Source organism: Pterocles gutturalis, unplaced genomic scaffold (assembly GCF_000699245.1).
Source record: "Pterocles gutturalis isolate BGI_N339 unplaced genomic scaffold, ASM69924v1 scaffold8628, whole genome shotgun sequence".
NCBI lineage: Eukaryota > Metazoa > Chordata > Aves > Pterocliformes > Pteroclidae > Pterocles > Pterocles gutturalis.
Window position 1 is genome coordinate 5,958 of NW_010122979.1, and position 23,073 is coordinate 29,030.

General features: G+C 35.4%; 1 protein-coding gene across 1 annotated transcript; it reads left to right on the forward strand.

Annotated features, from left to right (window-relative positions):
• Positions 1-889: 889 nt before the first annotated feature.
• Positions 890-22,344, forward strand: LOC104464874 (casein kinase I; the record flags this gene model as incomplete). The annotated part of the gene is made up of 8 exons (XM_010077716.1): positions 890-975; positions 1,099-1,183; positions 5,730-5,878; positions 6,887-6,982; positions 7,662-7,757; positions 15,744-15,850; positions 16,227-16,250; positions 22,290-22,344. Coding segments are annotated over 8 exons (698 nt in total), but the record flags the coding sequence as incomplete, so codon positions are not given.
• Positions 22,345-23,073: the final 729 nt, after the last annotated feature.

Here is a 23,073-nt window from a genome sequence, read left to right on the forward strand (position 1 = left end):
TCTTGGCTTTCTGCCTTGGGTCAGGGAGGAAATAAAAGTTAGAGGTAAATACTACCTATTACTACAAAATATAATACACTATGTAACAGTTATTTCAACAGCAGTACAGAATGAAGTCAGGTGAAAATGTAAAAATCTATTTCTTACTAGTCATTAAAAGACTTTTACTGTTCCCTGTTACATCCAGTTTTCCTAAGAATAATGGATTTTATTTAAAAATAATATGGAATGTACTTTGAATTTACTGCATTTTGCTTGTAACTTCCCTTTTTCTTTAACCTTCTGTGTACTTTTTGAGGGACTGGCACTGCTCTACTACAGATGAAAACTTGTAGGCATGTCAGACATTGTCTTCTGTAACTTAGCTCTTAAGTCAGCTAGATTTGAGAGCAGGCTGTATGTACCTCTGTGCTGTTTTCTGATAAAATACTAAGACTTCTGAGCCTTCTTTAGTCCACCTCTGGCTTAGTCAGAAATTCCATCAGGGGTCTCTGAGAAACATACCATCTTTTCCATGATTTTATAGAGGAAAAATGAGTTCAATTAAATAGTTCTTAAATTGTTGCAAGTTCACAAATAATGAATAAAAAAAATCTGAATTAAAATGCAATGATATATGTAAAGGGTCAAATTATCTTTTAAAATAAGAACAATTTCTTACAATGAGATAATTTGTTTAAAGTGCTGTTGAGATTAATATACCTGCAGTCTGCATCTATTTTTTTAGTTTTATCTCTGTTCTTAATGGAGTTCCTAGTACACATGCTCAGTGTGGTTTCAAGTACTTTATGTCTCCCAATTATTTTTATGTAATTTGAAAGTTAACTTCTTAGGTATAATGTAAAATTACGCATAATGAATGTTTTAAAATATTTTAATTTTGTTTCAGAACAAAGTAGAAGAGATGATTTGGAAGCTTTAGGTCATATGTTTATGTATTTTCTCAGAGGAAGCCTTCCATGGCAGGGTTTAAAGGTATTGTTTTTTAATATCTTCCTCTATACTGTATTCAGATCATCAGTTTTTTCTTGCCATGATCTTTTTCCTTTCAAAAGTTTGACTGCAGGCTGTATAACTTGTTTTGTTCTTGTATCATAGGCTGATACATTAAAAGAACGTTACCAGAAAATTGGAGACACAAAACGAGCAACCCCTATAGAAGTATTGTGTGAAAACTTTCCAGGTAATGTGTACTGTTAATAAACATGTTGTGTATTGATTTAGTAAACAAAACTGGCACAGATAATTGTTTAATATCTGGTTTTAAAAATAAATAAAATAGTGCTTCCAAGGAAGTGTATTATGTACTATGGTGATAGATACAAGAAATATCCCTTGAAGCAGCAATAAACTAATGCTGGTGTTCTTCAAAGATAGATTCTTCTAAAGGAAACATTTAAAAAAATTATTATACATACTTTTATGGTGATCGACTAGTACACGCTTCTATCTTCACATATAAAATTTTGCAAGCCTTTTTAGCTCAAATCTACTATCGTATCTCTTTTGAAAACAATCTGCATTAGGAACAGGTTGAAATAATATTTAAAATAGCTTGCAGGTAGTTTCAGGTATTGCTTTTGGTTCTCCTTAAGTGCACAGAGAATCAGTGAGGTATTGGGAAATTGCAGAGAAGCAAGTATGACATTTTTTTAAAAAGTTGGACTAATCAGCTTAGGACAGGAAACACACACATGGATACAGTTTTGTCAAAAATAAAAATAAACACCTTGAAAAGTAATCATGGTATCATTGATAGGCAAAATGGATTTGATGAGAATAGCTCATGAGAAACTGATTTGCTCTTATGAAAGCAGGCCTTGTGGACAGAAGGCAGGTATTTTATTAAACTTGCAAATTATAAATGTAGGCTCAACAGTGGGGTTAGAATGAAAGGATCCTGACAGATTACAAGTACATTCTTAAAAACATAAGATACAGTTCAATAAATCATACTCGATAGTATATGAAGATATTATTAAATCCAAATTAAGAATTATTGGAAATAGAACGGTTTACTAAGTGGGATTATATAAACAGGATGTAGTCTGAAAGACATGGGAATTCCCATTTCCACTCTATTTGGTTCTGTAAAGCCTCATCTGAAGCACTATGTTCAGTTTTGGGGACTGTACTTCAAGAAAATGTATCCTATTTTATGGGTATCTCATAAAGAAGTGGGAGTGCTTATATACCATATTTGCTAGACCTATCACCAAACACTGAAAGAATGAAGATTGGTTTAGTCAAGATTATGAGGGAAAGTTCTCCTGTATATTTTGGCTGCTACAAACATGAAAGGAATCAGTTTGCTACATCCACAGCAGGTTAGATGAAGTAACAAATGTAATCCAAACCAGTTTTAGACTTGAACTCCTGTTTTTCAAATATAGTGAAGAGCATGAAGGGATTGCCAATTTCAGGGAGGCTGTGGAGCTTCTTTCACTGTAGATGGGTGAAAACAAACCAGACAGACAAGGCTGTAACCAATTTGGTATGGGATAGGGTGATGAACTAGATGGCCTTTTGTAGTTTTTTCCAACTCTATGGTAAAAATTAGTCCATTATCAATTTTGTTTATGTTTTTTTTTTATTTAACTTTTTTCTGTGTATTAAAAAAAAGTAATACAGTCAAGTCAAATTGCCTTTTGTTACAGAACTTAGATAGAATGTCTCAACATATGTTTGGTGAATTGACAAAAGTTTAAATGTGGGGAAGAAAAACTGTTCCGGCATATAAATCTTCTGCATACAGTAGTGCATGAATGTCTTCCACGTTAATTTTTATGTAGTTGCTAGAATCCCTTAAATATCTAATTTAAGGTGTATATGGTGCAATTCTTGGAAATAATAATGCATTAGTAGCTCTATGTATCTAGTGGACTGTTTCCACCAAATTTAATCAAGTGCGTGCTTGTTGACAGGAGTGAATTTGAAAATGGAACAGAGAAAAGGTATTTGACCTTGGAGAACACAAAAGATAAACTTCTTTGATTGTACATATGTGTATTTTCATAATAAATGTATTCCTGTATGTAGAAGTTTTTACATGTCAGGTATCTGAGGATTTTCTGCCTTTTTCTGTCCTTCTTGTCACTTAAGACATAGAATAGAATGATAAGTACATCCACCATCATTTCAATTCTTTTCAGTCTGCCTGCAGACTGAGCTAGTTGATTGATGTTCTGTAAGGCAAAAGAACTCTGTAGTATCAGTGAAAGATACTTTGGTCTTTGTCACGTGTGAATCACCTTTTTTGTCTCCTGTCCTGTGGAATTCTACTGTCTTTGAGTGTGCAATGATGCTGCTGTTTCAAGCCTTGTATAAAATTTGAGCAAGGATTTAAACTCTGGAATTTCTGCTTCAAATGCATGATAAGGGTGGTATTTGAGTTCTGGAGTCAGCCAGTTGTAACAGATTCAGCTGCACAAAATGGTGCAGTTCCAGCCTTCATACCTATGCAGACATGTCTTCCATGCTTTTGTTTCCGGTTTACATTTGGAAGGTATCATTAAAAGAGGTCCCTAGCAATGTATCAACACTTTTTTTCACCTTCTTCAAACACTGATCTCCTAGGCTAGTATTGCTGAAGAGTCTTACTTGTCTGCTGAGCTGGACCTTAGGTGCCAAGGAATTCTTATCCACTGCTCCATCTACTCATGTCTTAAACGTAGTGCTTAGTACTTAACTTTTGTCAAAACTGAGTCATTTGGGATATCTTGGCACCATTGTCCTGTGGGACATTCGTGACAGCACCAACATGACTCTGCCTCACAACTTTTTGTTATCAAGCTGGTCTCAAACCTTCACTTCTTTCTCTTTCTACCCCACTATCTCTCAGCTAGGCAAAGTTAAACTCTTTCAGTCTTAGTACTGCCTCTTCACTTCTCAGCCATTCTGTTGGAAGATAGGCTTCTTACAGCACCTTGTTTGTATCATGAAATGTCAGCTTCTTCATGCTTACTGGAATATGATGTGTGAATCAGGGTGAGTATGCAGTGATACTGTTGTGCTGCTTCTGAAATACATACCCCTTCACAGGGTCAGTGAGTGCTGGTGGCATCTCCTTTTAAACCTTGTCTTCTGATTTTCTGATCCTATCAACGTGCCTTCTTTTACTTTGGGACAATATGCACAGCCTTTCTGTCTTGAAATTGAAGAGTCATTGCTTTTCTCAGTATGGCTTGCTGGTGGGTGGTTTCCCACTCTTTTGTGAGCTACAAAGGTTCGTAAATAAGTTAGATTTTGAGAGCTCTGTCCCAGGTTTCCTGTCAAGTGCTTCACCTGATCGATGTCAGATTGTGAGAAGTTGTTTCAGTACTCTATTCCAAACCCCCGCAGTGTGATTTTTGTTTAGTTTTGTTTTTTCTTTCTGTAACAGGAAGGTATGGACACATGCAGTCTGAATGAACGAAAATTTCCGTATGGTTAGGTTGTTGCTCTCTTTATTCTTCCAGTGCTTTAGTTCTTTCTTATAATACCTGCTAGAGTGGAAGGACCTGTAGGACTTGGTCTTTTGTGAAAGCTTATTAACATTTATCTCTTCTCACCATCTGCTGTTTTCACATGCCCCTCACTTCACTGATTCCTGAAGGAGTTACTGCAAAGGTAGTTGCTTATCTGAGCAGTTTCTCAATGGGATTTGAAGCTTGTGCTTCAGATATTCATGAGTCCTCTCTTTCAGCCCTTCAGACTATTCTTCTAGTCTTCTGTCCATAAGGATGCTTGTTCCTTTTAGCTATTGTCTCAGAAACCTTTCGTGGCTTAAACCGATTATCGAGAATGGGACCTTTGTGTGCTCTACTTGCCTGCCGAGAGGTTTGTGCTGGATCTCTTGTCTTAATTAGAAGGTTCTGGCTGCTAGTGCACAGTTTGTACTTCATGCCCTGTAACAACTAGGGAATCTCTTTCCTTTTTTCTGTACCCATCCAGGCCCTTTCAGAAATCTCCCTGGCTGTCTCCACTACTGGGAGAATCTTATAATTTCACTGTAACACCTACCCAGATGAGTCTCCCTTTGTATGCTGACATGGTGCCTAAACAGTAATATTAAGCTGACAGTGGTTAGAAGTCATTCTACAAGAGCTTAGGTAACCTTAGTACTTCTTTCCACTGTTTCTGTTCAAGAAATTTGCCACTTCTGCTCAACACCTTCGCATGATACCATGCCTGAAGCATTCAGCACTGTTGCAGCCTTCCATAGTCATACTACAGTTATAGTTCAACAGAGCCTATACTGTGTGGTTTTTTGTCGGGACAATTGGAGTTGCCCACTTTAGAACATGCCTGTGGATCTTCTCCAATACAAAGGAAGGTTCTTTGAGGCATAGTCCACCCTGTACATTCATACAGACCCTTCTTACCTTTCCTTAGGCTTCTCTTTGTACAGTTAATTGAAAAAAAAAGAAAAGTAGAGTCATTTCTCTTCCCACTTTTTTGGCACACTATGCATCAGGACTGGAGGGTTGGATCGAAGATCTCAACAGGTAATGCAAGGGGAAAAGTAGTGGGGGGGCACTTGGTAAGATATGTTTAGAATACAGCAGTATATTTGGAATGCTACTACTATTAAGTAACTTTTCTTTCTGGTAATTCACAGATTCACTGTGAACAACTGTTCAGGTTTTATGGTGAGAGCTAGAAGTTGCTTTTAAACGTAATAATAACTACTGGTTTTTTAGTGCCATTGAAACAGGTATGACAATTATATACATTTCTTATTTATATAGAAGAAATGGCTACATATCTGCGTTATGTAAGAAGGCTAGATTTTTTTGAAAAGCCAGACTATGACTACTTAAGAAAGCTCTTCACAGACTTACTTGACCGGAAAGGCTATATGTGTGATTATGAATATGACTGGATTGGCAAGCAGTTGGTGAGTACAGTTAAGTTATTAATATGCTGTGGGGTTTTTTGCGATTGGTTTTGAGTCAGTGTTAGTCTTGACTTATGTGGATACATGTACATCTCTTGGCTGCTGTTAGAGTTGTGAACAGCTGCTATTAGAAACCTGTGTTCAGATGCACTTTCAAACATTATATTTTGGCTTGACATGTTTCCTATTGAGTCTCTTTCCAAATGTACACTTAGTATCAAAATACATCTCTGTTCAATCCAAAACGAGATTGTAGGAGTTCAGACTGGCTTTTGAGTTGAAGGAATTTAGAACTTCGCAGGTGATTGTCATTATTACATGCTTTTTCGTGCTTTGGGGACTTTCTTGCTCCCAGTAATTTTAGTGAATGCAGAGCAATCACTTCTCTGTATTTGAGGTATACTCCAGATATTTATCAGTTCATTATGAAGAAACTGTCTATACTTTATGTGCATTGTTCTAATGAAATATGATGTAGAATATCAATTTCCATCACAGTGCATCTAAAGTTCCAGAAAATCCTTCATTTGTATTCTTTAAAGAAAGAGCAAAAGATTAATTTTTCAGCACTGCAGATTTTCTTGCTTCTTTTTAATAACTAGGGAAGGGATTGTGTAAATTGGATAATTTCAGATTATGCGTGAAAGAATCATAGTATTTTATTTCTAAATATTTTGCAGTATTATAATTAAAAATTGCTTTAAGCCTTTCTTCAGAATATTCTGACTGCTAACTGCACAAAACATCAGCCTAAAGTCTTTCAGAAAATTAATGTCTGATAATACTCAGAATTGCTACTTCATGAAGTTATGAAAGTCTTGGTTTGTCTTTTTTCCCTTCTTTGATATTAGTAAATATCTAGTGAAGCTGTTTGCTTCAATTTGGTAATTTTGGACTTTGTGAAACTGTCAGATTTAAAGATTAATTTCTATTACAAAACAGTAACTTTTGGTAAGACTTAGAAATTTATCTTTTTTACCAGTTGCTACATATTATTTGTATTTGTAGCCTGCTCCAGTGGGTTCAATACATTCAGACCCTGCCCTGTCTTCAAACAGAGAAGCATATCAACACAGAGATAAAATGCAGCAATCCAAAAATCAGGTAAACTGCTCATGTAGGATTATTAGCATCACTTTGTCTGTTGTCTAATGATGTGTGCAGCGTTGTTGCTTTTATTAGATCTCCAAAATACAATTGACTCCAGATTTTCTTTGGTTTTTATTTTGATTTAAGTAGATCCTTGTTAATGTATTTCTGCATCTGTAGACCTTAAAATGTCCTAAAATGTTGCTTGTTCGATGCTACAACATCAGTAGTTAATTTTCTCTTTGCTGATATTTCTTTAATTTTTTTTTTTAATTTTCTGTTTTAAATCACTGTCTTTCTCCATATGCTGTCTTTCCCCATATTGGGGTTCTAACATGTATGTGTAACATTTGCACATTTTTTTTAAACCAGGCTAATGACAAAGGTGGTAAAAACATAAGGAATTTAGATCTCTGTCCACTTACCTAAGCTAAGTTACAGAGTTGTGTTGGTGAACTTTGTTTCTTATTACAAATTTTGAGTTCTAGCTACTTTACTTCACTATGAAAATATGCATGTAGGTATCTGTAAGTATGTGGATAATGTGGATGTACAATCTGTATAGGAATTGAGTATGTAGTGCTTTTGTGCTTTTAAAAAATAGTATATAATCTAATTAATGCATGAAATGTGTATTTTTGTAATTTTTTATTTCTTCTTTCGCATATATGCCTAATACTTTCAAAAATTACAGTCAACAGACCATAGGGCAGCTTGGGACTCACAGCAAGCCAATCCACATCATTTGAGGGCTCACCTAGCAGCTGACAGACATGGTGGTTCGGTACAGGTATTTTCTGCTTCTTTGCATGAATAATCAGTCATTTTGCATTACATAATACTAGTTTCCTGCAGTGCATGACATGATTCCTGTTTCATACTAAGCTTGCTTTCTAGTAATATTCAGAATGTTCCTATTATTCCCTACTTCACAATTGCCAAATTAAAATTAAAACAGGTGCAGAAAATTATGGATCTTTCTGTATGTGGAATTCTTGCTGAAGCTTTCTTAGTGAAAGCCTAAAACAATGGAATTATCTCTCTTTTTGAGGGAATATACACATACATCAGCACAAGCAACTGAAGTTTAGAGTTTGATGTGTTATTTAGTTGTATTAGCAACCAAAACACTATTGACTGAATTCTGTGTTGTTCAAGTTATGTTTTTTTTGTTCCTTAAGCAAACTTCAAATACAGGTGTTAAGTAGTGGTTTTTCCTTAAACTTTACTGCTTTTGTTTGAACGATAGTTGACTAGAAGAATGTTTCCCAGGGAAGTACTTCACAGTTATTAGTGGAAAAAATGAGTAGAAACCCACAATTTTTTGTTTATTATTAGTGTCTTTCATCCTCAAAGAGCTTTTTTTTCCTGATTTGCTCTTAATTTTACTTTTTGGTGTCTAGTTATTTGTACATATTTAGGGCCGAGATGTTTGGATAATACATAAGGAAATCTAAAGTTAATGTAAAAGGATGTAGGGGCTTTTTACAAGGGCATGTAGTGACAGTATGAGGGGTAATGGCTTTAAACTGGAGGAGAGCAGATTTAGACCAGATATAAGGAAGAAATTCTTTACTGTGAGGGTGGTGAGGCACTGGCACAGGTTGCCCAGGGAAGCTGTGGATGCCCCATCACTGCAGGTGTTCAAGGCCAGGCTGGATGAGGCTTTGAGCAACCTGATCTAGTGGGAGGTGTCCCTGCCCATGGCAGGGGGGTTGGAACTACGTGATCTCTAAGGTCCCTTCCAGCCCAAACCATTGTATGATTCAGTATGCCAGCTGCAGTGTCTTACAGTTTTTGAGCTTTCAGTCCAAAATGAAAATAATTTAGCTTTGTAATGTGTTATCTGCAGGAAAAAAAAAACAAAAAACAAAAAACCAAAAAAACAAGCAAAACAAAACCCAAAAAAACCCAACAATTTGTCTGCTGCTTTTTTGATTCTGCCAAGTTACATATATTTATTCTGAAGTTTTGTTATGGAAAAAAATTGTCAGTGCCTGAAGAAAGAATGAGAAGTCCAGGGTAAAGAAAATAGTGCTGTAGCCTGACCAGTATGATAATCCCCTATCTCCTTTAAATGCTTTGAAACACAATTCAGATTTATTCTCTACATTGTGCTGCTTTAGAAACTACTGTCATGTAACATAGAAGAGAAGCTACTATATGGTAATTATCACGGTGTATCAAGAAGAGTTTAGAAATTGTTCTACGCTTCCTGTTAACAAACATTTTTAAAACTTTACTTGTATGTTTAACTTGAATTGCATTAGTTCTCTCAATAACATCAGTTTTAAAGGTAGTCGTTTATCTTCGAAGAATGGTATAGTGATGTGGAATCAAAATTGGATTTGAAATTATATCTTCCAAAATTATTATATTTGTTAATTTTTTAATTATTATTTTTTGGGTTAGACAATTATGTATTTAGCTTGTTAAATTACAGTTAGTAGAACTTTCAAATTGTGTGTCACATGACTTTTTTGGCAATCATAGCACTTAAGAAACCTCTTAGTCTTTCTCAGGTAAAATGTAACAATCACAAGAGATTTTATTCCACTCTAATATATGTTAAATATGGTTTGGAGGTGGGAAGAACATTTTCTAGGAAATGCCGGTAGCATTCCTTTCTGTTAGTATAATGTTATTCCTTTTTTTTCTCAAAGGACATGGACATTCTGAGTTGACATGATTTAGATCAGTTGAGACTAAACAGTTGCCATGTAAAAAGAGCAGTGTATAAAACTGCAGCCATTTGGTCTGTGTTTTTGAAGATCAAGTATTGTACGGAAGGGTATTTTCAAGACAGCTTAATTGGGTTGCTTTTTAGTGTGGAGTGGTCATGCATCCTCATTAAAAGCACTTATAAAGCTACATAATATCGTCAGTTTTGTTTTGAAGTTTGTTTTGACTGTTGTTAAATATCCATTTGTTGTAGTGATACTGTGTCATGCTATTAAGTTGGACAATTAGCTAGCTAGTTTATCTGGATTCCAAAATGCCCCCAAGAAGATAAGTTATAGAAGTGACACAAATAATTGTTCAAAGGAAAATTGACTCGAAGGTATGACGTTAAAGTGTATTTATTTTTTCTGGTAACATTAGTGAGTCATTGCTCATCTTTGAGATGAGTTTTATGCTGAATTATCCATTTTCTGACAGACATGAAAATCTGGTAGCCTATTTTAAAGTGACAACGGAATTTTTTTAGGTTACTGCTATTAAGTCATCTGTAATACTACTGCTGATGTAATCTCTGAGGTCCTTTTGTAGAAGGTTATGAAAACGTGTTAGTGATAGTTTACTACAACATTAAATTCAAGTGGACTGAATGTTGGTATGTGTGTATACGTATGTTAATATTTAGTTTTACTCAGTAACAGCGTTCAAGTGGGGAAACATTCAGCTTCTAAATGGTTTATTCATTAATAGTAATCATTCTGGTTTTTGTATTAATTGATGTTATCTCAGACTCTCTAGGCCTATGTTAGAGGTATACTAATGTGCTTAATTGTGTCTAATTTTGCTTTGTAGCATCAGTTAGTGTTTAAAGTTTGGATACTGTTGAGTACAAATTGAGTTGTAAAGGGAAGACCTCTAGAAATAGTTCACATCCCTTCTTCCACTTGTCTCTATTTAGAATAAGGTAAAAATGCTGTAGTATAGCAGTCCATCTTTGTAGTTTGTGTAGCCTTATAAACAAGAGCAACTTGTACCTCCCAGCAATTCATTCAGCAACTTCTCGCGTCTTCATAAGCTTACCTCAGTTCCCAGAAATACCAGTTGTAAAACATTGAGTTGTTTCCTTCTCTGTACAAACTGCAAACTGCTTATGTGCTTAAAAAGACTCTACTAATCTGTTCTTTTTGGTTTTTTTCATTAGTGGCTGACTGGTCTCTTTCCTCTTATCCTTTCTGTTTTCCCATTTGGAAATTCTTTAAAAGGAGATTAGAATAAAAGATCAGGTTAAAGAGTTTCCAGTGAAGTGCCATAGGTCTTGAAAGGTGCTTAGGGTCTGCTTGAAAGATTAGATATTTGATGACAGTAGTAGTAGACCTCTCTTTCAAGAAGGCAAGATATAAATGCATTAGATGAAACAAATTCCCTAAGCCTTTGTGAATTAAACAGGTTGTGTGAATTTTTTTTATTCTTTTGTCTTAACTGGAAGCTTTTTTGAAAGTGAAATACAGCATTTTGTGGTATCACTAATTGCTTAGGCATGAAGTCTGGCTTTATTTTTTGAAGAGTGGAGAACTCAATTACAGAGATTGGTAATGAAATGAAGGATTATCTTGTATGTCTTTTTCAAATTTTTGCAATGCCTTATTGTGATGATAAGCATGAAGATCACCAAAATTTTTTTTATGACTTTCTGACTGACTTTTGAACATAGGAAGTAAATGATTAGTTTACATACTAGTTGAAAACAAAGCATGGGGCTAGCCTGAAGATTTACTGCAACCATTTAGGGAATTGGTATTCAGGCTTAACTGTGTCTTATTGTAGCTGGCCATTATCAAGCTACTAAAAGACTATATATCTACAAAACTAACCTGTTCGACAGTTAATATGTCTCATGATTAGGTAGTGGATCTGGTATTCTAAATTTGCTTGCCTTGTGGTGTAGAGGGTAGCAAGAAACAGCCAATGTGATGCATATGCTTCTTTATATGTGTGCTCTTCAAATTAAACTTTTAAAGAGCTAATTAAGTTTGAAGGAACTACATTTAAACCAGGATAAAATCTGTTATCAAAATGCTTAAAGTTGTTTTAGATTTCCAGTTTAGTGATAAATCTCCCACTTGTATATAGCTGAAGTTAATCTTCATCAGTGCAACACTTCTAATTTGGAACTTAGTTTAAAATATTGGTTTTCAGAAACATAATTCTGTGACTATCCATGCAAAAATATTAATGTACATTTTGTTAACAGATTTTGTAGGTGCAAAAACATGACTTCAATATCCATCTTTTTTCACTAGAATTCTATTTCACTACAAATCTATTAAGAGATTAATTGTGCCTCCCATTTTTCGTCAGGCTACTGAAGAAATTCAGTTCAACTCCAGTCATAAGTAAAGAAATGAAATGGAAAGATTCTCTTTAAGCACTGTTAGTTTTGTGTAGCGGTTCTTCTCTCTTGTAAAAAGGTTTCACTTTTTATGTACATTCACTATGATTAATCATCTTTGTGCCTTACTTTGTGGTACATCCTGGCTACAGAATTTTGTGTACTGTACCTTCAGTGCATATGCTGTCTTCCAGGTGACTTATTCTTGTTCACTTTTGTTGTATACCTATATCTTTCTACCTGTTTTGTGCTGATTTTTTGAGGTTATTGGCATGTAGTCTGAGATAGAAGGGTCTAATGGCTGGTCCAGCTTAAGCCTGTATGCTCCAGGATCAGGTGTGTACAAGTGTGAACACTGCTTCGTTTACCCTGCATTATCAGTCTTATTTCTTGGTCAGATTGCAAATTATTTTACTGATGTCACAGGAAATTAACTTCTGGCATTGCAGGTTATTTTACCAAGGTACAGAACGTATGATTACAAGATCATACAGTTGTAGCCCTACTGATACTGAAGCACTCCTCTCTATCTCTTGTGCTCCTTTAAATGAGTCTTTGGGGTTTTGGTTTGTTTTTTGTTTTGTTTTGTTTTTTTAAAGGTAAATATTTTGCTCTGTTGCAGGTGTATTAACTCTTGGTTCTTCCTCTAAATTAGAGCTTTCTTAGAGCTATTTTCTGCAGTAGTAGACTAGAGTGAAACTCAGGGCATTTGTGATTCTGGAGAAGCACGACTGACGCTGTTTTTCAGACTACCAATACCCTTTGGTTCACTTATGCTTTCAGAGGTCACAACTCTTTCCAGGAAGATGAACTTCATTTCCCTCCTGTCTAAACTAAGCCATGGAACAGGCAGTTATACTTAATGATATTTGGTTGTGTAGTTGGTGGATGTGGCTGGGGTATGTATATGGGAAGGACTGAGGTCTCTTTCTCCTTGATCTCTATCTCTTTGATCTCTATCTCTTTGATAAGAGATCAACCAGACCAAAGCAGGACAGTCTTCTGCTATCTGGTGCAAAGGTTTCTACAAAGTTTGTGTTTAAGTTTCTTAAAGAAAACAGTCTTATTAAATTAATAAAAAAACACCTTACGGCAAATGCTGTCTTGAAAAGAAAGACTTCTCCCACTAAAGGAAAATACTGTCAAGAATGCAGATGTTCTTCTGACAATTGCCAGAAGGGATTCCAAAGAGACTAGAAGAGGGGTGTTGACAGAGGCTAATAGGAACCATCTGTGAATCTTGAACCAGAGTAGCAAACCTTTTTTTTTTTCTGATTTGCCTGCCTCTCCAAAATAGACTTCCTCTAGTGGTGATAGAAGGACAGACTACAAAAACTTGCTTAGATGCAGAGTTGTTCCTGTCAAAGTGTTTTCAGTTTTTCCTAACTTTTTAATACATCAGAAGGGAAATTTCAACCTATGGTTGAAAAATAATATTCACAACTAGGTTATTAGTGTAGGAAGGAGTTATAGGTATCTACTTTAATGTTTTCCAGTTTAAATGAAGAATGTGTACATGCTTGGGTTTGATCCCTTTTTTTTTACTCTGCTGTCCAAGAAGATAGAGGTGAAAGATTTCCCGCTGCTGGGAAAGAAGTGTGAAGGAGAGTGCCATGTGAAAGCTCCATAGATGCCAGAGCTGGGCAATGTGTTTGGTATTTGAGTAAAAGTCATAAATGTTTTAATTTGCTTTTTGTAGGAAAAGAGAAGAAAATAGGAGTTCTCGCAAATACCTGTGCAAAATCACCTGTTCTTCACAACAGTCAGGAGTGCTAAGGTGTATCGGTTTGCTTCTGATCCAGAAAGGGGCAAATATCTGTCTTGTTGTTTCTTGGTGTATCCTACCCTTACTTGAGTAAAGTGAAGAGAAAGGCTTCTGTTTCTAATCAACTGTTGTTACTAAACTTTGAGCACAGGTCTGAGGATCTCTTTAGAAAAGTTCATTTTAAGTCTAGATCGTGGAGCAGAAATCCTGAATTATTAGGACTGTAGGCAGGATTGACTACAATCTTAATTGGGTGGCATTGCTTTACATAGGTTAGGCCAGGCTGTATTTGTGATCAATTATGTAGTTATCATTTGGATCCTTTGGATCCAAAACTTATTTGAGTGAAAAAGTTTCTACCCTTGTGAACAATCTTATCTTACTTAGCAAGTACTTCACATGCAAATGGCATGTGGTTCTACCCTGCTTATCACTGTTGCACCTGGGTATTTCAAAAAAAGCAGTGAAATTATTGGCACAGTAAGATAACTGGTGAGATGGTTGGGATCATGCTGTTTCCTCTTATCAGTAAATACAGACAATGATGACAACAAATATTAAGATACTTGTAAAAAAAAAAAATCTGCTAACCCAACATGTTGCATTTAAGGTGCCTGACCCACCATCTTATGATTTGAAGTACAATTCCTACGTGCTCTTGTTGCTGAATGTTTAGTGTTTAGTGTCATCCCCAACAATATGAAAGTAAGCTTAAGCCACCTGGTTGAGACTCCACTGACTTACCTGTCATAACAGAAATTAAGTCCAGTCTCCCAAAATTCCTTCAGTTATGTTGACCAAAATTTGAGTAATTAGATTCTTGCAATCTTTGCTATTGTTTTGTTACTGGGCTGCAGGATTCTTCTGGCAGTGGTTCCTATTTTAGTAACACTAGATGAGGAAGAAACTTCATCTTGGTGTGGGCATATGGCATGGAAATAGCTTAAGTTCAGCAAACTTGTGAAGCTCTGTACTTAGTTACAATAGGAACCACAAAGTAAACTTCAATAGGCAAGGCTATTAGCTCTGGTTATAAATAGATGAGACATAACTGAGAGCTTAGAAGGGTGAGGGGAATAGTAACATTATGATGATGACTTTCCCCGCCTCTGCTTTCTCATACGTTAATCTCTTACCTTCAGGCAAGATCTGGTAAAAATCTTGGAACTATGAACAACTATTGCTACACTTTTACGTAGCTGATTATGTTCTACAGATGTTTTCTGCAGGCTCTTGTATTATTTGTCTGGAACGATATTTTCAGGCAATGTTGCTTGGCCAAGCATTTGTTGCTGCTTTGTAGCTAGTAGACCTCGCGACACTTTATAAAGAGTTGGTGTTGTGGTTTAAGCCCAGATAGCACAAGCACCAGCCAGCCACTTGCTCACTGCCCCATGAGGGAGAGCATTGGAAAAGTGAGAAAACTCATGGGTTGAGATAAAGACTGTTATTGGGTAACGTACCACCTACGCTGTTAGGTCTAGAAAATCTCTTGGGTTTCCCCTCTTCTGGTGAGTACTTTTTGAGACAAAAGTGAATCAGGCCAGACAAAGAAGAAAACTAAAGAGCTTAAATACACTACAGAAGCAGAGATAGAGTGAGACTGACTGACTGAACTGATATCAGGAAAGGGGTTAGTGTCTTCCCTTAAGGCTCTGAAGAGACGTGAGGGAGACCAGCAAACCTGATTAACAGAATTGTTTTGCTTAGTCCACTCACTTTGAGTCTGTCATGTAGATATCAGTTCCACTAATAGATACAAAAGAAAAATGACAGGAGTGCAGGGATGCAGGAATAAAACCTGGAAAAGTTACTATTATTGGAATAAAAAGAATAACGGAATTAAGAAAAATTACTGATTTTTGAAGATGCATTGTAACTTTAGGAATTGACAAATGTATGTCTGGCACTGGCATAATTTCAGGCATTTCTGATGATTTCAGGTAGTAAGCTCAACAAATGGAGAACTGAACACAGATGACCCAACTGCAGGCCGTTCAAATGCACCCATCACAGCTCCTGCAGAAGTAGAAGTAATGGATGAATCTAAGTATGTCCCATCTTTTTATATACTTTGGATCTTGTGTGCTCAGCTACTTCAAAATTTTTCTTGTATAGTTATTCAAAAAATGTTGTCTAAACTAAATAGCCACTGGTGAGAGGCAAAACTATAGTGCTATACCTAATTTTGACTTGAAATATTTAAATAATAAACTTTCTATAGCTTGTGGTTTTTAGGCTAAGCCCTCAATAACACATCTCTCTCGTACAGAGAAATGCATGCATTTTTGATATTTCAGCTAATTTTCAAATATTTCTTTTCAGAGAGTGTTCTGACTACCAAAAGTTATGTGTGAAAGATGTAAAATTCTTCCTCTGTGTAGTATTCTGATTCTCTTTTTTTCCCTTACTCTCTTTCTGTATAGCTGCCAGAAAGTGTTGAACATGTGGTGAGTTTTACAGCACAGGCAGGCAGGAGTAGCCCCAGTGGCTTTGTTCTTGTTATTTGGTTTAAAACTAATTTCAGAGAACTTTAAAATAACAAGTCCATTGGGAAATCACAAAACATGTTTCAATTGTGAAAGAATTAACTGTTTTTACAAACAGCCACTTTCGGGAGCTATTTTGCCTGCTTGAAATCTTGCTTGCTTTTAAGTTGTGTAGTCTGTGGTGTACTTTACTTAACATTTTTTTAGTGTGTAGTGGAATGTTTGTTTATTTTTTTTTTACTTGCTGTCCTGGCTGTCCTGTTTCAGAGGGGAAAACATTATTTTCAGATATGGTAGAATTCATCTTGTATTTTAACATCTAGACAATAACTCACTTATATGAACAAGTAATAAATGCTAGCAAATGTTTGAGCTTTGCCCCTTATCTCTGTAAACATAGTGTTTACCAAAGTATTAGTCTTTGACAACCTGCTAACTAATTACTAAAACATAACTTCAGGGTTCTTTAAAGTTACAGTGTAATGAGAGCAGAAAATATTAAGGTCTGTTAACATGGGATGGACAACTAATGTATATATATTTGAATAGTAAAGTCAGACTTGCAAAATAGTACAGAAAAATACTCTTGATAGCTAAAGGCAGTGTAACTTTGAACATGTTTTCATTTATAGTTGTTGTTGGAATAGGATTTTACAAGCGCATGGATCTAGTTTATCATTAAGTAGAGGCACTCAGGTATGAAGGATACATTACTAGCAGAAAAATCCAGTAAGCAGTCCTGAATAAGTTTTTCTAGGGCCCATTTTCCGAACTTTTAGATAAGGGCAAATTTCTCAGAGTACAATTTTTTTTCCTGAAGTGATTGTTCTGCAGGTTCTGATTTTGGTATCTAAGATTTATGTGCATGTGTAGATAAAAATTATGAATGGAGGTATCTGTTGTGACACACTCGTGCACTAGCTTTTTGTGAACACTGAGAAGACCAGTTCTTTATCTGCCATCTTTGCATGGCACTGTAATATTTTTTCTGGAAACAAATCCATTTTCTTATATATATTTAAAACAAACTAAAAAAGACTCCAAAAAAGCAAGGGTGTTAAGCATGATGATAGGCTGCACATACAGAAATTCCCTATCCCCTTCCTTTGGATAAGTGCAGTTATAACCTTCCTTATGCCCAGTTTATGTACACACATGAAAAAGATTAAATTTCTAGAGTTTTGAGTAGTGCTTAACACAGTTAAACTTATGCTTGGGTATCTTCAGCAAGTAAGAGAATTCTGGGAAGCCAAGATGCTGCAGCTCCTTTAGAAGTGTAGGAGTTCATTTCCTCTGATACGAATAACCGATGGACAAATATGCTATCCTGTACCTTTTTCATCTAGTCTTTACTGGTTTTGTTACAGACAAAATATCTAGTCTCCCTACCCTGCTCTCTAGATTCATCTTTTCTTTCAATATGAAACACACAAATTAATTTTCCAGTAGTGTCTATTTAAACTGCAGTTTCCTCACTCACTATGATTTTTGGGGGTAGAAGTTGTTTTATATTTTGGCAGTAATTAAAGCAACACACATGCACACACCCCCTTCCCAGCATTGCTATCAGACATGAATATATAGATATACATCTTTTTTTTCCATGTTAACATTACAAGCATAATATCAAAAGGTATTATGAGACATTTAAACATCCATTTATAGATTTCTACACTGATGAAGAGTGTAAGGAAATGCAAGTATCAGTATTTTTCATGTCTGTGATGCAGACATTTTTGGTTTTAGGGAGACATTGTTTTATCAAAAGACTCTAATTTTGGGCCTCTTTCATAATCTTTTTCTCCATCTGAAAATATGAACAGAGTTAACCTCTCTTGCTGATATCTTTTGTTTGTAACATTTCCTCATACTCTGAGGAGACAAACTTGAATATTTTTTAGAAACAATTCCTTTTTCTGTAAGTTTTCATAGTTTTAGAAGCTTAGCATGAGCATGACTATATCTTTGGTTAAAAGATTGAAGAAAGGGTGCGCTGTCATGTGTGATTTTAATTATGAACACAAATATTGTTTAACTGAATATTAGATCTGTTACATTCCAATGGGATGCTCTAAATCAGAAAGGATAAGGATTTCTTTCAGTGAGCATTTTGTTGTTTTGGGGCATTCAGCCAACACTTCCATTGTTTGATATATGTTTATGGACTCGCATGCAGTAGATATTCTGAATCTTATGGCTTATCATACTCCTTAAGTGTTGCTGTGAAGCAGGCATGTGCAGCAAAGATGACTTAACAGTGGGTGCTGTGTTTTAGGTTTTTTTGGTGGGTTTTTTGGGGGTTTTTTTAGTGGGTTTTTTTTTGGTTAGGTGTTTTGTTTGTTTTTAGAAGGGTAGCTTTCAGCCCTATTTCAGTTGTTACTTACTGGAGTTATAAAGCAGGGAGAAAACTAACCTCATCACTGTTCTGCCCTGGCACTTGTAGATCTTATCCTCTACAGATGGTCTTCCGGTTACCACTGAGCAGTTAGCCTTCCTTTTGTTAAGTATTTGCTAGCCATCAGAAAAGTTGCTTCTGTGAAGCCTGTGTAGTAACCAAAACCTTTGGATAACCAAAAGGCTCTGCCATGGAGGACAGAGAAGGGTAAACAGGAAAAGATATGATCTATTCTTTTTGCATCTTGAATTGTTTTTGCCACTTTAAACACCTCTTAATCCTGCAGTAAAGTGCTGCTGCATGCTAGATGACAAATACAAAAATACAGCTATCTAAACACAAATGAGAACTGAAGTTACTTCAGCATGTTGTGCCAAGGGACTGCTCAAGTGGTAGAGGGAAAGGTATTTAACAGAAAAAAATGGTATGATAATGTTTTAAGTAGGACAAGAAATGTTCATAACCATAATACTGTGATTGCTACCTTAGTATCTCAAAGGTCACTTTAAATTGTTCAGGAAAAGTAGGTTGTTTCTCAGGTTTCATAAATTCATAAATTATACTGTCTGCTATAGAAATGTTTTATACCCTACAGAGAAAGAGGTTGGCAGTCATTAAATGCTTTCTTTGGAAAGAAAAAGTTTCTTTCCTAAATTAGAAATTTTCAGAGTGTATCTATTCTTATGTGTTTTGCATGTGTATTGAATAGTGTGATAAATTTGTGGTTTAGTACTCAATAATGCCCACATCTGTAGCTTTTAAAATGGCTTCAAGCAATGTAATATACGTATGTATTAAAACAATGATAGTGACACTCTCTAGTGACAGTATTCGTAGGAACATGTCTGCATTTGTATTATAAATTAGATTCTTAAAGAGATTATGCACTATGGATCTCTAATTTCAGGGTTACATTTATTTTATAAAATTTATTATCAGGCAATGTAGTCTGGCCTGTCTTATTCCCATGTAAATATGCATGTATTTTAAAATTACATTTATTTGGCCTTGGAAGGTTTGACAGGTCTAGCACTTCTAGGCTGATATATATACATGTCAGTAAATTTCCAAGCCAGTCCTGGGGTTTACAATACTCTATGGAATTTGCATTCCTTTAACACTTTTTTAGATATATGTTAGTAAGGTATATATTTTTCCACGCCAAATAACAGTCTTCAGCATTTAGTGAAATCCCTGAACTAGAATACAATAGAATAGGTCTTACAATTAAAAAACAAAACAAAACAAACTGTTAGTAGTAATTATACTCCTTGTAATAGTATTATGCAAATTCCAGAAGACCAGGAGCTTCTCACTGCTTTGTGTTGGTTAAAGATAGAACTCTTGAATTACCCATTGCAATATACCCTTCTTTGCTGGTTGACAGAGCAGTAGCAAACTAAATAGGCTATGGAGAAGGAATAAAGTAGAGTATGAGATTTTTAGAAAGGATGGGTTAAAATTCTGGGAAGGAAGGCAAGAGAACCTAAAGTGTCTTAGAGTTACACAGAGGATCCAAGCAGTCCTAAACATTTAAAAAGTGTGATCCACTGTTCCTTGAGACATGCTCTATATAAGCACAATGTAGTTAAACAATGAAGAGTTAAAATTTTAGATCATTTTTCTAGAATATAAATTACCTGCCACACTTTCGTCTTCCTACAGTTACTTATGTAACCTGTGTTCTGTATATACTAAAATTATGAATTGAGACTATTTTTTTCTGTAAGCCTTCTCTGAGGCCTCCTAATCTGAAACTGGTACAAAAGTGATTTACCAACACAGTCCAGGGGAAGATTTCCTCATTTACAGAATCATAGGATAATTCATGTTGAAAGGGAGGGAGCACTGTAAAATGCTTTGTTTCTGTATGATGTTTGTTGTATATCAATATATAAAATATTTGGGAAAAGATTGACATGAAAGAAGGATTAAACTAAATTGGACTCCATACATCTCTATATAAATTCAAAGCTTAAGTGGTAATGGATGTCAGTGTTTGTAGACAGATGCCGAGAAAAAGGTTTAGTAGTTATGGGGGAATTTCAGTTGCAGCTGTTGGCTACTAGCCTTCAAAGACAATTGCATCCCTTTTAAAAGTACTTTAAAGTTAATAAATACAGTATGATGTTTCTGCTAGCTGTAAAAGTATTTATCTATGTAGTTTCCCCTACTGAGTTTTAATTTTTAGTTTCCTCTCCATCAATAACCATTTTTTTTTTTTCTACTGAAAGTTATGTAACTCTCAGAGCAGCTCTGGTCTGCCTCTGCCCACTGCTACTTTTTCAGTGACTGAGCGACAGGGTGCCCTTGGATATTTTGAGAAGGTAACAGAATTCTGTCTCTCCTTACTTTGGACATTGTTCTCACTCCCTGTAGAACCTTATTTTTAGACCTTTATTCTCCCTAGTTTTCAAATGCTTTCCCCATTTCCCATATTCCAAACTAAATCAGCAGGATACCTTTTGAATTTTACTGACATAAAATGATTGGTGAACATAAGGACTTACTGATAGGTTACTGATGCAGTATATTTATGTTTTCAATTCTGTTGGACTTCATAGTTTAAGAAAGACTCATGAGTATGTAGCACTGCAAGTGAGAATTCAATAACCAAACTGCAGAACTCCATGGGGCAAGCTCTGTTAAGGTAGACAGCTTCCATGTTCACTTTTGATTGCAAACTGTGAATACTTTAAAAATAAAGCTTCCACTTAATAAAGGTGGTGGTGAGGAGGTGGGAGTTGCTTCAAATAAGTCTAACACTACCTAAAAATGAAAACGTTTTCTTTTTGTCTTAGTTGCTTTCCTCTTTTGTTTATTTTCAAAAAGACTTCCTGGACTTCTGCAGTCCTCTGTATTATCTATCTTTCACTCCCTCCAATTCTTTTTCCTTTTGTAGTGTTTTTTTCAGTTACTTTCAGAGTGTCTCTAGTTACTAAGTGAAATTCACAGTATTTGTCAATTTTAGTTTCGTTCATGTAGTATGCAGTAAAGCAGAAGAAAGTATGTCAGCTTGCTTAATATACTTAAAGCTGTGATTTTTCACTGTAGTAATATCACAGCACTGAATCTGAACATTAATTATATTTTTCATTAACATTTTCTAAAATATTTTGGGGAATAGCCTTGAGGAAGGTTTTTCCAAGTGCTGGTTGACAAAAGAAGCCCAAATTGTTTTCATGTATTAGCAACAGTAGTGTCTCAAGTGCACATTTCAGGTGACACAAGATCAAGCTTGTATTTGTCGTATTACCAGTTAATGTGAACAAGTACTTGAGTAATGGAACATTCCTTATATTTACAAATACGTTGTCAGCCTATAATGCCCATGCTTTTGATACCTTCAGACAGTAATCTAAACTTAATAGCTATTTATATTATAGCTTTTTTCATTTGATACTTTTTTCAAAAGAAAGATGAAATGTGTCAAAAATATCTCTACTTCAGTTTCTTTCACTAATACATCAATCACCAGCTATAGAGCTTAACGTGTTCCTTGTACTGCCTTGTACAACCACATACTTCGAGTGAAACAGATACAGTAAACAGTTTACTTTTGTAATTTCTTTTTATATCATATGTAATTCATGTCACCCCTGCAGGTGCTGCTGTTTTTTCAAGCAGAGGAAAAGGAAAGCCATTCAGCGCCACAAATGACTAGAACAGAGAAAAACATGCGGGATTGCTTATTTGTTCAACTTCTATCTTGTGGTCTTAAAAAAACACAACAAACCTCCGTAATGATCACACATTTTCCAAAGACTCTCTTAGAAATGGTGTCATGCCTTTGTGCTTTGGTTTGGTTCACCTGCATCCATTTTTTGTTTCTTTAATTCGTCTGTTCTGAAAGCTTTAAGGTTTTGTCGGATGTGAGTGCTTCTTCAACCATCAACAAATGGACCAATGAAATAGTACAAATGAATGGTATCTTCAGCAAAACTAGACTTGAAGAGTATTTCTCCTGTCCTAGGAAGTACTATCAGTGTCTTAGCTGAAGAAAGATGTCATAAATCTGTTATTTGAGTTCATAGCAGCGTATCGAAAGCAGTTTTCTTCAACAATGCAGAAGAAAAATACAGATGCACAACCGTACAGAAAAATAATAAAATCTTAACATCTTTTCTAACACCTGCACTGATTTATTTTTTTCTTTCCTCCCAGTATTTACTGTAGTGAGATTGTATCAGAACTAAACCCTGTCCATGATATCAAGGTACAGTCACTGGCTAGAGATACTGAGGAGGCTGATTTAACTGTTGACTGTTGTCTAAATGCTGGTGATACTAATGAACAGAGAGTATTTCTAGCGCCTCTGGGTTTGAAAACGTGCTTTTGTTGTGCGTACAGTAGAATTGCAGTACAGTAGAAATTACATGAGTGTTTGTA